Genomic DNA, 14665 nt, shown 5'->3' with positions numbered 1-14665 from the left:
TCCAGGCCTAGCCCTCCCCTCTCACAGGCCGCCTACCGGCCTAATTTCAATCCACCGCCATCCTCGGCCGTGCCCCCTCGCCCAGCCTACCTTATCCATTCCGTTCTCCAGTACCAGCAGGAGGGTCTTCTGACAATGTATTCATTATGCACTTTTTTTCTACGATTGTAGGCTGCGCTCCCATCCAAGAGGGAAAAGCAGATATACCCTGTGAATTTGTTATTGTTTTTCACCCCTGAAAAGATGCTGAAGAAATTATTTTTTTCTAATTGAAATGAATTGATTTTCAAGTAACTTAATGAAGGTTGTATTACAAATATTATTATAAACTATAACTCTTACTAGTGTAACATTAGTAGAAAGCATAGAATCTCCGTAATGCCAATAGAACATGCAAAAGTCATAGAAATTTATTCAGATCCAGATACCTTTAGAAATATTAACAGATTATCTGAACCCATACAAATTATAAATATTCAATATACATTTTAAATGTATATAAATTTGAAGAATAAAAGATTCTATTGTCTGCTGAAAAAATGAAAATGAACTGCATGAGATTAGAACGAAAAAATAGAAATGAAACTGGTATTTGGCAGAAAGAAGATAAAATCAGAAAGAAGTAATAATAAGCATTTAATATAGGATGAAGTGATGAGATAATTGGAGATAAAGGTATACTCTGATTTTTAATAGTCCTTGATAAGAAAATTGAAACCTTTTTTGGTTTGGTTGTAATTTTGAACAGTTGCAAAACAACTGATCATAAATTGACAACTGCTTATACATAAGGTGACCAGACGTCCCACTTTTGGTGGGACAGTCACGATTTTGCACAATTTGTCCTGCATCCCGTGGCGTTCTTAAAAAGTCCTGATTTTTTTTAAAATTTTTATCTTTACCAATGTAAAGAGGCTGCAAGGCCGTGGCAGATACACCACGTTGGCTCACAAATGGCCGGACAGTATTTTGTCCCTTCTGTCTCCCCGTTGCTCAGAAAAGCAACTTCAGGAAGGTCCTTTCCTAGCAGGCAGGTTCTAGGATGCCTGCCGCCACCAAAGGACCTTCCCGGAATTGCTTTTCTGAGCAATGGGAAGGCAGAAGGGACAAAGTACCGTCCGTTTTCCCTGTGTCACAAGGGCAGCAGGAAGACTAGGACAGGAATCTCCTCTCAGATCCAGCCTGGGAGAGAAGCAGCAGAGAAAGGTAAACCAGCATTTTATATTTTATTTGCTTTATTTGCTTTATTTGCTTTCGGCCCGAGTGGGGCGGGGAAGACACCTTGCCAGAGGCTGCTGAAGAACTCTTTCCAAAGAGAGGGTTTGGGAACTGGGCAGGCGAGATTGGAGCGGGCAGGTGGGGAGCACACTTGCTCCCCTTTCCCATGGCCCGCCTTTCCCCACAGAGCCTGTGAACACGGCTGCTGGCTGTGCAGGTGGCTTGGAGGGAAGCCCCGAACTTCCTGGCATAGACCTGGCATTGGAGATCTGCATTTCCAAAGTGTAGCATTATTTCACTCCTCTCCCATTTTCTGGGAGGGGGGAGCCTTGCCAGAGGCTGCTGGAGAACTCTTTCCAAAGAGAGGGTTTGGGAACTGGGCAGGCGAGATTGGAGCGGGCAGGCGAGGAGCGCACTTGCTCCCCTTTCCCATGGCCCGCCTTTTCCCACAGAGCCTGTGAACACGGCTGCTGGCTGTGCAGGTGGCCTGGAGGGAAGCCCCGAACTTCCTGGCATAGACCTGGCATTGGAGATCTGCATTTACAAAGTGTAGCATTATTTCACTCCTCTCCCATTTTCTGGGAGGGGGGAGCTACAAAAAGCAGGTGGTGGCCACTTGGGGAATATTTGTGTCCCCGGGAGATCTGCTCTTCCCCGCCCCTTACCTCCAAAGGGGAGGCCAGGCATGGGAGAGAGTGCTAATGATAATGTCCGATTCCCTCCTGTTTCTGTGGGTTTGGGGGGGGGGGAGAGAAGGTAATTGCAGAGCCTGGACTGAAGTTAGGAGGCTGACTTGCTACAATAAGCGGTGACCATTATTTGGAGGAAGAAAAATAGCAGTTAGACTTATATACCGCTTCATAGGGCTTTCAGCCCTCTCTAAGCGGTTTACAGAGTCAGCATATTGCCCCCAACAACAATCCGGGTCCTCATTTTACCCACCTCGGAAGGATGGAAGGCTGAGTCAACCCTGAGCCAGTGAGATTTGAATAGCCGAACTGCAGAACTGCAGTCAGCTGAAGTAGCCTGCAGTGCTGCATTTAACCACTGTGCCACCTCGGCTCCATAGCCGTGCGACGGAGAGAGACGGGGTGCTGTGGTGGGGGGAGATGTTGCTGAAATAATTCGATCTGTCAGGAACTCGGAGGTGGGGAGGAGGTCAGTGGGAAGCCTTTGCTGGCCCGATGCCAGCCGTAGCTCTGAAGTTGCTTTCCTTTCTACTGAAGCAACAGATGTTTCCCTTGCTTAACATCTCAGCGTTTTTCGCATCGAGGCGTGCTGCAAGAGGGAGGGAGTGAAGACCTTTTCTGGATTGCTGGTGGTGGAGGTGCTGGTCCTTCACTCCCACTGAGCAAAGCAAGTCCAGAGAAGTCCTTTGCGCTGGCTAGAAAAGGTCTTCACTCACTCCAAGATCGGTGCAGCATGCCCCGATGAGAAAAACACAAAGATTGGTGCCCTTGGAGCTGCTGCTGCTGCTGTGATGTCCAGGGAGGCTCTGCTGGTTTGGAACTCATGTGCGGGGGGGAGGGATCCCCTCGTGTTACTCGTCTTCCTGGATGGGCTGGTAAGGGGATAGAAAAGGTTTTTCTCCAGTCCCAGGTTTCAGCTTCTTGGCTTCAGTATCTCTTTCCAGCTTCTTTTGTTGAGCCTGTAATTAAGGTTCTTTTTTATGTCTTAGGAAAGATCACCTGGTTAAAAAGAAGGAAGAGGCTCTGCTGGTCCGGAGCCCATCTGCAGGTTGGGAGGGAGGGAGAGACAGACAGAAAGACAGATAGACAGAGACACAGAGAGAGAGAGGCACACACACAGAGTGAGTGATTAAGTGAATGAGTGAGTGAGAGACAGACAGACACACACACACACACACACATGCACACAGAGTGACAGAGAGAGAGGAAGGGAGGGGAGAGAGATAGAGAGGAAGGGAGAGAGCTTTCAATTTGTAGGGATGTAACCTGGCTGTTTTTGCCTGCTCTCAAAAAGATGAGCAGGGTTGAACCTGGCTAATAATTGGAGGGAAACCCACCTGGGAATCTCAGTACTGTATATTTAATAGGAAAATATTAAAAATTGTCCAAAAGCAACAATGACAATTTCCATACTACTGCTAAGAAAATTACGACACATCAATAAAATTATAGGAGCTGAGTTTAACTCAAGAGAAACTTTTCTAACGGTAGACAGTTATATAACAACTCCACAATTCTGAAAGAACAAGCTTGTTCTATATGAAATTTAATGCTACAGCAGAATGAAGTAACACTGAAGATAAGTGCAGGTAGTCCTCAATGCACGACCACAATTGAGCCCAAAATTTATGTTGTTAAGTGAGAAATTTATTGAGTTTTGCCCCATTTTACAATTTTTCTTGCCACATTTGTTAAGTGAATCATTGCAGTTAAATTAGTAACATGGTTGTGGAGTGAATCTGCTTTCCCCATTCTTTGCTTGTCAGAGAGCCGCGAAAGGGAATCTCATGACTCCGGAAAACTGCAACTGTCATAAATCTGTGTCAGTTGCCAAGCATCCAAATGTAAATCTCGTGACCATGGGGATGCTGCAATGGTCATAAGTGTGAAAAACAGTAGAAGTCCTTTTTCTGTGCTCTTGTAACTTTGAACTGTCACTAAATGAACTGTTGTATATTGAGGACTGCCTATATTACATTTATTTTTTTAAAAAATAGTCAATAATTTATATCCTTGAATAAGACTGCATTTAATTCATATAATTATATTTTATGACTATTTACATAGAAATAAATCTTACTAATTATTATGCTTATAAACCAAGGCAGAGGAACTTGTACTATACTCCCTTTCACAGCAACATTCCCTTGGAAGTAGATTAACTTGAGACTTAATGAGGTAAAAGCATCTGGAGTGAGTTGGTAGTTAAATGACTACATTTTATTTCTTCATAGCTTCACTATCATGGCAAACAGGTCTATTGGTAAACTGTAAACATTTTGCTAATTGGTGCCATTTTTAAGAAAATATACACAGGATTGAAGTACTAGAGAAATTTTTTATTAGAACTCCAATAAGAACAATAATACTAGTGCCATGTTTTTATTTTTGTTTATTTAAAGTGACAAGTATTGTGAAATTAATCTCATCAGACAATACATATTTAATTCCCATGGTATTGCAAAAATTAATACTAGATTTGTTACTTGTATCTCATTAGAATATAAAATACATATTTTGGTGGAGGGACATGTATAGAAATTTTAAATATTTACAAATGAAAGACACAAGACTATTTTGAAGTATTTAAAAGCAAGTCATCCTCCCAAATTAATGACATAGCCCTCCTAACAGGACCCTTTTAAAAAACAAATATATAAGTATTATTGTTGTACACAGAAAAATGTACAAAATGTTTGAAAATCATAAAATGACATCATAAAGCAGTTTGTCATTGTCAGTAAGAAAACTCTGTCACACAACTGTACTGCTGATATTGAAGAATACTGTGTCGCACATATTCCTGTGAAATACCAAGATTGGCAGCATCTCCCTTTGAGTGATTTAATTGCCCTGAATCAATTCATCAGCTTGATGATGTTATTGCAACATTCACTTCATTTTTGATTATACAAATCAGCTCTTTCTGGTTCACCATATTTATATTTTTGGCCCAGCAATAATTATACTTGCGGCAACATAATCATCATCATAAAGAAGCTGCATTCAGCAGTGAATTTCAGTTGAAGCGACTCAAAAATTCAGTTGTGGCACGTTGCTTAAAGCATGCTTGAGAACCTGTAACAGCCTTCCATTTCACAAACAATAGCAACCCAATGTTTTTTCAAAACTACTTCTCAACAATCAAAACAAAACAATGTTTCAACATTTCTAACATGTCAGTACTACCTTTTATGGCAATTGAAAACCTCTGAGCCATTATTTTTCACTCAATCCTTACACTATGTAAGTGGAGATCAAATAAATACAACAGGCAGGAGGGTGGGAAAGGTGATAATTCTGAGGGAAAAAATTCCTGGGTCAACATTAATTTGAGAAGCAGCTATGATCCTGCCATGAGATGCTAGTACAGCATTTCTTTGGTGTTTTACACAACCCATGTTCAGCTGTCATATATGTATTACATTTGCCTATTTTGCCCACTTTGAGCCATCCACTAACACACTGGTAAACTCCACACAACACTGATCCAAAATTGCATAGTGTGAGAACAGAACGCACTGCTATTTATACAAAGCAGGTGCACTGCTTTAGTGCACATATAACACCCATATGGATGTTTATATGCCTACAAGCAGTGTTCAATACAGCATCACTCTATTTCAAGTGTTTGAAAAGCATTTTTTTAAATTTTCAGCCCCACTCCAAGAACCTTTCCACCTCACATCCCAAGCTGTTGTTCAGTTATATATAGAATTGTCAGTCACATGCTTCCATTTAAAGGAGACATCTTCATCCTCCTCCTCTTCCTCCTCAGTCAGCACCTCTAGTCTAAGGTGACCAGATGTCCAGCTTTTGGCAGGACAGTCCTGATTTTGAACAATTTGTCCTGCGTCCTGTGGCATTTTAAAAAAGTCCTGATTTTTTTTAAAAAAAATTAATCAACCTCCCCCCCCCCCAGGTCAATGGTGTCCCTCTTTACCAATGTTAAAATCTGGTCACCTTACTTATACATGATCTTAACATTACTTTCATTTTAATGTTTATTATTATTGTTGTTATTTTTATTATATACTTTATTCATTAAATATAAAACTTAATCAACAGAAGATATTAAAATATGTCACAAATACCATTGACTGGTGCTAATGGTTGATACGAGTTGCTGCCAGCATCCTAGATATCAACCATGTACCTTCTTAAAATATACGGTGTTCTGAGCAACGCAGTTTTTTGCAGTTCTGCTGGTATTATTGCAAGAAGCTGCAATTTGTTGACGTATCTTATAAAATTCTTGGACATGGTACCAAGTGCCTCGATGATAATGGGTATCACTTTTACATGTTTCATCCATAGCTGTGTAGTTTCGATGGCCAGGTCACAAGATTTCATTATTTTTTCTAGTTCTATTTCTTTGACTGGCATCTCTTGGTACAGCGATATCAATAAACTGTATGCTTTGGCTTTCAACAACCGTGATATCTGGTGTGTTGGGTTCCAAATGATGATCCATCTGATGATGATTATTATTATTATTATTATTATTATTATTATTATTATTATTATTCAATTGTATCACAGCGGCCAGTTGTTTCGCCGGATTTGGCATTGGTTACTAGTCGGGCCCCACCCAGGGGCCTAGGACGTCGTAACGTATTTTCGTAATATGCGCGCAGATCCAAGCAGTGCGGCTTTTTGCATTTGACTGATGGTGATTTTGTCAATTTTTAACTGTTTTAAATGTAATTCCAGTGCTTTTGGAATAGCACCCAGTGTGCCAATTACCACTGGAATTACCACTGCTGGTTTGTGCCATAGTCATTGAATTTCGATTTTTAAGTTCTGGTATCTTGCGATTTTTTCAAGTTCCTTCTCGGCGACCCTGCTATCACCTGGTATTGCGATGTCTATGATTGTGACCTTATTTTTCTCAACCAGTGTGATGTCTGGTGTATTATGCGCCAGTATTTTGTCGGTTTGTATACGGAAATCCCACAAGATCTTGACCATCTGATTTTCGGTGACTTTTTCAGGCTGATGTTCCCACCAGTTTGTTGCTGTTTTAATATTATAATTTTTGCACAAATTCCAATGGATCATTTGTGCTACTGAATTGTGCCGCAATTTATAATCAGTCTGCGCGATTTTTTTACAGCAGCTGAGTATGTGATCAACAGTTTCATCAGCTTCTTTGCAAAGTCTGCATTTGGCATCATCAGAGGATTTTTCGATTTTGGCCTTAATGGCATTTGTGTGGATAGCTTGTTCTTGCGCAGCCATGATTAGTGACTCTGTTTCTTTCTTTAATGTACCTGTTTTTAACCATAACCAAGTTTGTTCACTGTCCACTTTATCTTTTATTTTTTCCAGAAATTGGCCATGCAGTGCTTTGTTCTGCCAACTCTCCATTCTTGATTTTATCACATCTTTTCTGTATTCTTGTTTTGTCTGTTGGGCCTTCAGTAGATTTTTGTTCTTTACTTTATTATTATTATTATTATTATTATTATTATTATTATTATTATTATTATTATTATTATTATTATTATTATTATTATGTTAATCTTTGCTGGGATTCACAGCCTTTGAGGCTGTTTGGTAGCTCAACAGCTTGAGTCCTAACCAAGGACCTAGGAACTGTTAAGGTAACATCAGAGGATATAAGCTGTTCCAAGTAGGGTGGTTTTTTGTAGACAGAGAATGTTCAAGTCAGATAAATTTAAAATTTCCAAATAGCGAGGTAGTCCTTTAGGTATTGCTCCAAGGGCTCCAATGACAATCGGGAAAACACACAATTTCTTTTTCCACAGTCGCTCAACTTCAATTTGCAAGTCCCGGTACTTTGTGATTTATTTATTTTTTTGCTGTTTATCTTCAATTCGTGCATCTCCAGGTATTGCAATGTCAGTGAACCATACTTTTTTTTCAACTATTGTTATGTCCATTGTTATGTGGGCCAAGTGCCTGTCAGTCTGAATTCTGAAGTCTCACAAGATCTTGACTTCCTCATTCTCTAAAACCTTCTCAACCTGATGGTCCCAGTGGTTTTTGCTGTACACAAATCCAAACTTTCTTTGTTGTTGTTGTTATTGTTATTGTTGTTGTTGTTATTGTTGTTGCAAAATATCTATCAACCAAGGTCATTTACTCAATATAACAAATTTAATTAAAAAGTTGAGGGGGAGGGGAATCTTAATATAAATCTCTACTCAACATATACCATGAATGAAAAAACCTATTAATATATAACATAAAAACATGCTACTTCAGTCATATATTTCCCCCCAAAAAATTATGCTTCCTATTCCTCAAATTTGTCCAGTATTTCATCCATAATCTCCAGGCTCAGGGTGATCATGGATTCCCTTGTTTCATTTGTATTAAATATTGATCATCAGACTGAAGTAGATTCCTGGTATTTAACTCAAGACCCCTTTGAATTAGATAGAATGCCTCTTTGATCTGAAAACATGCACTCTTTGTTTGGTGCACATCTCAAAAAATAAAATATTCCTTTCTTTCTCTCTAAATCAACCTAGAGATTTATTTCAAGACAGTTATATTTAGCTTTTCTGTTTTAATTAACAGTTTTAATTTTCGTTTCCTCCCCATTTTAGATCTTAAATCAAAATGATCATTAAAAAGTTGTTCCTCTATTTATTTTTTCCTTCTGATAAACAATAGTCTCACTTAAAATGTAATATGTATTTATAGGAGTCATTCTTCCTATATTTTATTTCTGGTTTACTATGTATTTCTTTGAATACCACATGAATTATATCCAATTTATTATCCAGTATTTTTTTATTTTTTTAAACTAAACTTCTAGAAACTGAAAGATTTTTAAGTAAAAGTTACATCAGAATATTTCACATTGATCCTTTTTCCATATTATTAAATAGCTTAGTGGCCCTCCAGCAAATTCTGATAATTTTTATAAAATTAATATTGTCTTGAATCATAATACATACATATTGTAAATTATGCTTTATGCACTGAGATGTATAATGCTCTAGTTCTTCTATGCACTTCAATCAAAACTCCACAGGAATCCAGGAAAACTTATTTTTTGAGTTTGTAGATTAGAACTTCTTTGTAGATTAAAATGACTAATTACAATTTCTTTATGCTCTAAGTTATCATCCATTTCAATTATTTTCTCAGGAAAAACATCAACCATTACTTCAAAAGTTCACCAAGTCATTTTTACTTTATTTGCAAATTTTATAATTTACAGAGCTTAACAAAGGATTAGGTTGTTAGGAATCCCTCAAAGCTTGAAAAAAAGTAAAAAGTAACATCTACATGAAATCATTGGGCAAAAGTGAAAGTAAAAGCTTCAGCTATTACTTCAAAGGTTCACCAAGTCATTCTTACCTTAATTTCAAATTATACTATCGTTTACACAAGTCAGTTAAGGATTATGTTATTAGGAATTCCTAAAAACTTGAAGTAAAGATAGTGGTATCTATAATGGAATATTTGAAAAATGTAATAATATTTTAGATTATTACACATTGAAATTTCTACTTAAATGTTTCTCTTTATCAACTGTTCCTTGATGTTCAGTTCAGGTTTTAGGATAATAATGTAACATTTTGGGAAAAAGATAAAACTTAATAATCCAGCACCAGATGCCAAGATAGAGAAGATCTCCACAGCGACCATATGTTCTCCATTAGTGCCCTGATATGAAGGAATAAAGGACAGCCAGACACTGCAGAAAACCAGCATGCTGAAGGTAATGAACTTGGCTTCATTGAAAGTATCTGGCAACTTCCTGGCTAGGAAAGCCACAGTGAAGCTGACAATAGCCAAAAATCCCAAGTAGCCCAAGACATAATAAAACATACCAAGTGATCCTTCATTGCATTGCACTATAATTTCTCCAGGAAGGGAATACATTTCAAACTCTGGGAAAGGAGGAGCTGTACACAGCCATACAGCACAAATACTAGCCTGAATGAAGGAACAGCCAAACAGGATGAGAATGGTCAGTCTTCTCCCAAACCATTTCCTTATCCTAGATCCTGGCTTAGTGGCCATAAAAGCTAGAACTACAGTTATTGTTTTTGCTAATATACATGAAACAGCCACTGTGAAGATGATACCAAAAGTTATTTGTCGTAAATAGCAAGTCACTATTTGTGGTTTGCCAATAAATAACAAGGAGCAGAGAAAACAAAGCAATAAGGAGCTGAGCAGACAGTAGGTGAGGTCCCGGTTGTTGGCTTTGACAATGGGAGTGTTCTGGTTCTTGATGAAAACTCCTAGTATCAGAATTGTGAGCACAACAAAAAATAAAGCCAAAAATGCTAAAGTAATCCCCAAAGGATTCAGAAAAGAGAGAAAATGTAATCTTTTTGCAATACATTGATTTTTGTCCTCATTTGGAAATTGTTCTTCTGGGCACTGAAAACAGTTGTCCATGTCTAAAAATAAATATAAGCAGATATATAATTCAATGAACTGAATGACTTTTTCTGCCAGGTTTTACATAGAAACTTTTGACAAGAAACATAAATTAAGTTTGAAGAATCAGAATTTTAACCATAGCTGATTTTTTTCTTAATTCTATTCAGGACGCTAGTTTTTTTTTCTTTTTTTTTTCTTTTTTCATTTCTGCTATAATTTTGTACCAGTGAGGTTAAAAACAATTTTGTTGTATTTAAGTACAATGATAATAGAGATCATACTTATACTTAAACATACTTATTTTACCCTGAAATCAATGGCCAATTTCTGGAATCTGCTACTTTACAAATATATACATTTCTAAGAATGTTGTGTATTTATTTTATAGAGCTGACCAAATGGCACATGTATTACTGTGAAAGATTATTCTTTGCACCTAATACCTAATAAGCATTTTGTGTTCTAAATCTATATAGATTTTCACTAATGTCATTAATGGTTTCTAATTATGGTTTTTCATAATTTATTGCTTTGACCGCAACTCTAAATCAAAGAAAAAGTAAGCATATCCTAGGAGGGAGGGAAAGCTCTTTTTTTATCTTGGCATATCTATCTGTCTGTCTGTCTGTCTGTCTGTCTGTCTGTCTGTCTGTCTGTCTATCTATCTATCTATCTATCTATCTATCTATCTATCTATCTATCTATCATCTATCTATCTATCAGCTATCTATCAGCTATCTATCATTTATCTTCTCTGTCTCTCTGTCTCTCTCTGTCCCCTGGATACATACCTATCAAACCTCCATGAGGGAGTGATGCTTGTTCTGGGGGTATACAAAATACTCTATAAATATTTTGGTTTCCTCAGATTCTGGAGAATGAAGCAATGCTTTAGACATTGTTGGTGTGAATTTTTTAACATTCAAAGTTATTCTATTGACCTTACTATCAGTAAAGAAATTATTGTGCATTTTTCCTACTTGTAGGATAATCAATTCATAATATTAATTATTATATTTCCTACCCTTCTGGTCTGAAATCTTTCCATCTGGACAGGGAAGACAATCATAGCAACAGAATGGTTGTCCTTCCTTCTTTTTTCGTCTGTAACCTGGATGGCATTTCTCATTACACAGAGCAACAGGCAGGATCTATCCATAGAGCAAAGAAATAAATAAGCATGTCCTTTAAAACATAGTAGTTACATACTTTTTAAAATCTGGGAAGCATTTTTTTTTGTAACTGAGTGGAAAAATTAAAATCTAGGTGAGTTTGGAAATTCAACATTAGGTCAATGATTACAATTCCTAAACAGATATTAATCACAGCTAATGTCCCCAGGATTTCTCTACCTTTCAAGATTTATATTATATTTAACATATAATATTATATGCCCCTTTAGCCAATAATCTTGACTATTCTATAAAAATGATGTAGTCCACAATCCCGACACTAAATATTATATGTTTATTATTATGGTTTCTCGTACAGTCAGCAAGATATACATATTGGATTTGGCATTTTCATACATCTATCAAGTCCTTCTGAATGATGTGGCATAGGCAGATATTGATGTTTGATGGTGTTAAAGGTATCATCATAGATTGTAAGCTGTTCCAAGTAAAGCACCTTTTGCAGTTGACTGACATTGATTTTGTGAATGGTGTTCAAATGGTGCTCCAATTGTTTTGGGATTGTATACTATTGGTGCTATCTTTGTTTTCTTTTGTCAGAGTTGTTCTATTACTATTTACCAGTCTTTGATTCAATACTGTTGCCCAGTTTTTTCTCTTATATTCTGCTGTCTCCAGATACTGCTACATCCACTATTCAGACTTTGTCTTTCCTATCAGCAATTATTAAGTGTGGGGTGTTTTGTGGCAGGTGCCTGTCTGTTTGAATTCTAAAGTCCCAAAGCAATGTAGTTTCTTTGTTTTCTATGACTTTTTTATTTTATACCCCCTTCCTCTAGTTCTTGCTTATGGGCCAATAGTACTTCTTCCAATGCACCATTATAGCTACTTTGTCATGCCATTATTTTGTAGTTACTCTGTGCAAGGTGGCAGCAACTAACTACCATATTTTTCGGAGTATAAGACGCACCATTTTTCCCCAAAAAAGAGGTTGAAAATCTGTGTGCATCTTATACATTGATTACAGCATTTTTGGCCTCCCAAAACCCCTCCCCCTTTGCAAAAATGGCTGTGCATAGCCTTTAGGAGGCTTCCAGAGTACTCCTGGGGGCTGGGGAGGGGAAAAAAGTGAACAATGGGCTAATTTTTGCTAGTTTTTGCACCCCAGCCCCCAGGAGCACTCTACAAGCCTTCTAAAGGCTACGAGTACTTTATTTTTGACAAATATGGGCTCGTTTTTGCAAAAAAAAACCAGGCCATTTTTGCTCATTTTGGGGCAGACTCCCAAGAGAAAAATAATGGGTCCATTTTCGCAAAACATTAGCCGGTTTGGGAGGTCTGCAGAATGCAAAATCTTTTTTTTAAATTTGCCTCTTCAAAATCTTGGTGCGTCTTATACTCCAGTGCATCTTATACTCTAAAAAATACGATAGGTGGTCCATTGTTTCTTCACTTTCTTTGTAGAAATGGCATTTTCTAATTCTGGCTGCATCTGTGACTATCTTCTTAGTGCTGGCTTTGTATGCATTTGTTCTTAAGGCTTGATCTCATGCAGCCAGAATTATCTTCTTTATTTCTTCAATTTTCCTGGTTTTAGTCTTGCCAATCACTTGCTTTGCCTGCTAGATTAGGGTATGATCATTTTATAAAGAGCCTTTGGTTATCAACAAGTTGAACACCAAATGAATATGATTTGATATTGTATTTAAAAGAAAGTGATAAAGCTCATCTTAAAAAAATAGCACAATAGTATAAGAAAATATTCACTGATTTACTTCTAAGCTCTACTAGCTAGGAATCATTTATGAATTACAAATACTTTCTCATTTAGCTTTCCATATTTGAACTTTTATTTGTACTTTACCTGATTAAATGAACTGTGCCACGTGATGGTCTCTCTGTTAAGAGTTAATTGAGAGCCACTCAAAGTTTGTGGATCCAGCCATCCCACTTTCATACGAAGAAGAGATTTGTTTGGGAAAGTGACCCAGTTGATAACATCAAATCCAGCTACCAATTCACCATTTTCATCAAAAGATATGGTATCTTCACTACTGTGGTTAAATGCTATGGTCTTCAGAAAATGGTGAAGCTAAAATGAAAGAGAAAACAACTTTAAACATTAAAACTTTGGTTAGTATAGAAGTCCACACTTCGGATTATATTATTAATATACTAAACAAAAAAGCAGTCCATGTCCTGCCACCTTCATTTTAATAAGTAGTTTATTTAACTATTGAACACATTTTGTTAATATCTTAAATAAAAATATTTAAAAATTAAGAATATAAAAAACTATGCTATATGAATCAATACATATCAGTCTAATCTAATTCTGTTCATGTGGAAAAAAATTGGGAATTTAATGAAATTCCTATTAGTTTAATAACACCTTCATTTCCCTATCCCCAACAACTAGCCATTGGCATACACAAAAGTAGGATAAGGGGTACAAATCAAACATGATACAAATATGAAAGGGTGGGAAATGAATCATTTTGTTTTCCTGTTTTATCATTTTAGCTTTAGAAGGGTTAGTTACATATTTCTTTATAATTGCTACTGAAAATTTAACAATCCATACTTTTGAGTTAAAGTGCAATTATTATTATCTGTAATATATTACAATTAATATTAATGTTAAATTAATTTTTAATTGTATTTGGACCTTGGTTTGAAAAATATAAGGGATAGAATACAACCCTATTCCAGAATACTTGCTGAAGAACAGATTTAAGATGAGTTTGAATCTCAAATGAGAACACATGTTGAGATGATTCACAGGATATTTATCAACTTTCCAAATAAACTTGAAACACATTATATTACCTCTGCCTATATGAGGCCTGGTAATTGTTAAAATGATATCTACTGAATATCTTCAATTCTGATCTTTTCCATTATAAAGAAAATGGCAGTCAGGTCATTTTGTATAGAAATATAGAAATATATGCGTGGAACTGAAATTCACTTATCCCATTTACTGTTGTTTTTATTTTCCCAAACCCTTTTGTTTTCCCTGGAAATACATGATACACTATCACGCCTGTGTAAAAAGTCAAACGTCTCTTCCAAATCTATATAAATTAGATTTGGAGCCTTTTCCATATAAATTGACATTGGTTTTGCATATTTTTCTCATTAATTTCCTTTATTTATTTCCTAAATATAAGAGCAGGAAGGATTCAAAATTTGCTCATAGCAGAACTGTCCCATGACAACAGTGACAAAATGTTTGAAACATGTTTT

The 14665-nt window shown here is 36.7% G+C and overlaps 1 protein-coding gene across 1 annotated transcript; it reads right to left on the bottom strand.

Annotated features, from left to right (window-relative positions):
- Positions 1-9398: 9398 nt before the first annotated feature.
- LOC148046241 (vomeronasal type-2 receptor 26-like) lies at positions 9399-13493 on the bottom strand. Its single transcript, XM_087714599.1, has 3 exons — positions 13281-13493; positions 11308-11434; positions 9399-10300 (listed from the first exon to the last, which is right to left on the bottom strand). Exons 1-3 carry the CDS (start codon positions 13371-13373, stop codon positions 9399-9401), a joined length of 1122 nt encoding a protein of 373 aa, XP_087570725.1. The 5' UTR covers positions 13374-13493.
- Positions 13494-14665: the final 1172 nt, after the last annotated feature.

This window comes from Thamnophis sirtalis, unplaced genomic scaffold, assembly GCF_051295495.1.
Source record: "Thamnophis sirtalis isolate CommonGarterSnake01/CBP01778 unplaced genomic scaffold, rThaSir2_p1.2 scaffold_4, whole genome shotgun sequence".
In the NCBI taxonomy this organism is placed as follows: domain Eukaryota; kingdom Metazoa; phylum Chordata; class Lepidosauria; order Squamata; family Natricidae; genus Thamnophis; species Thamnophis sirtalis.
This window is presented reverse-complemented; position numbering and strand designations above follow the sequence as displayed.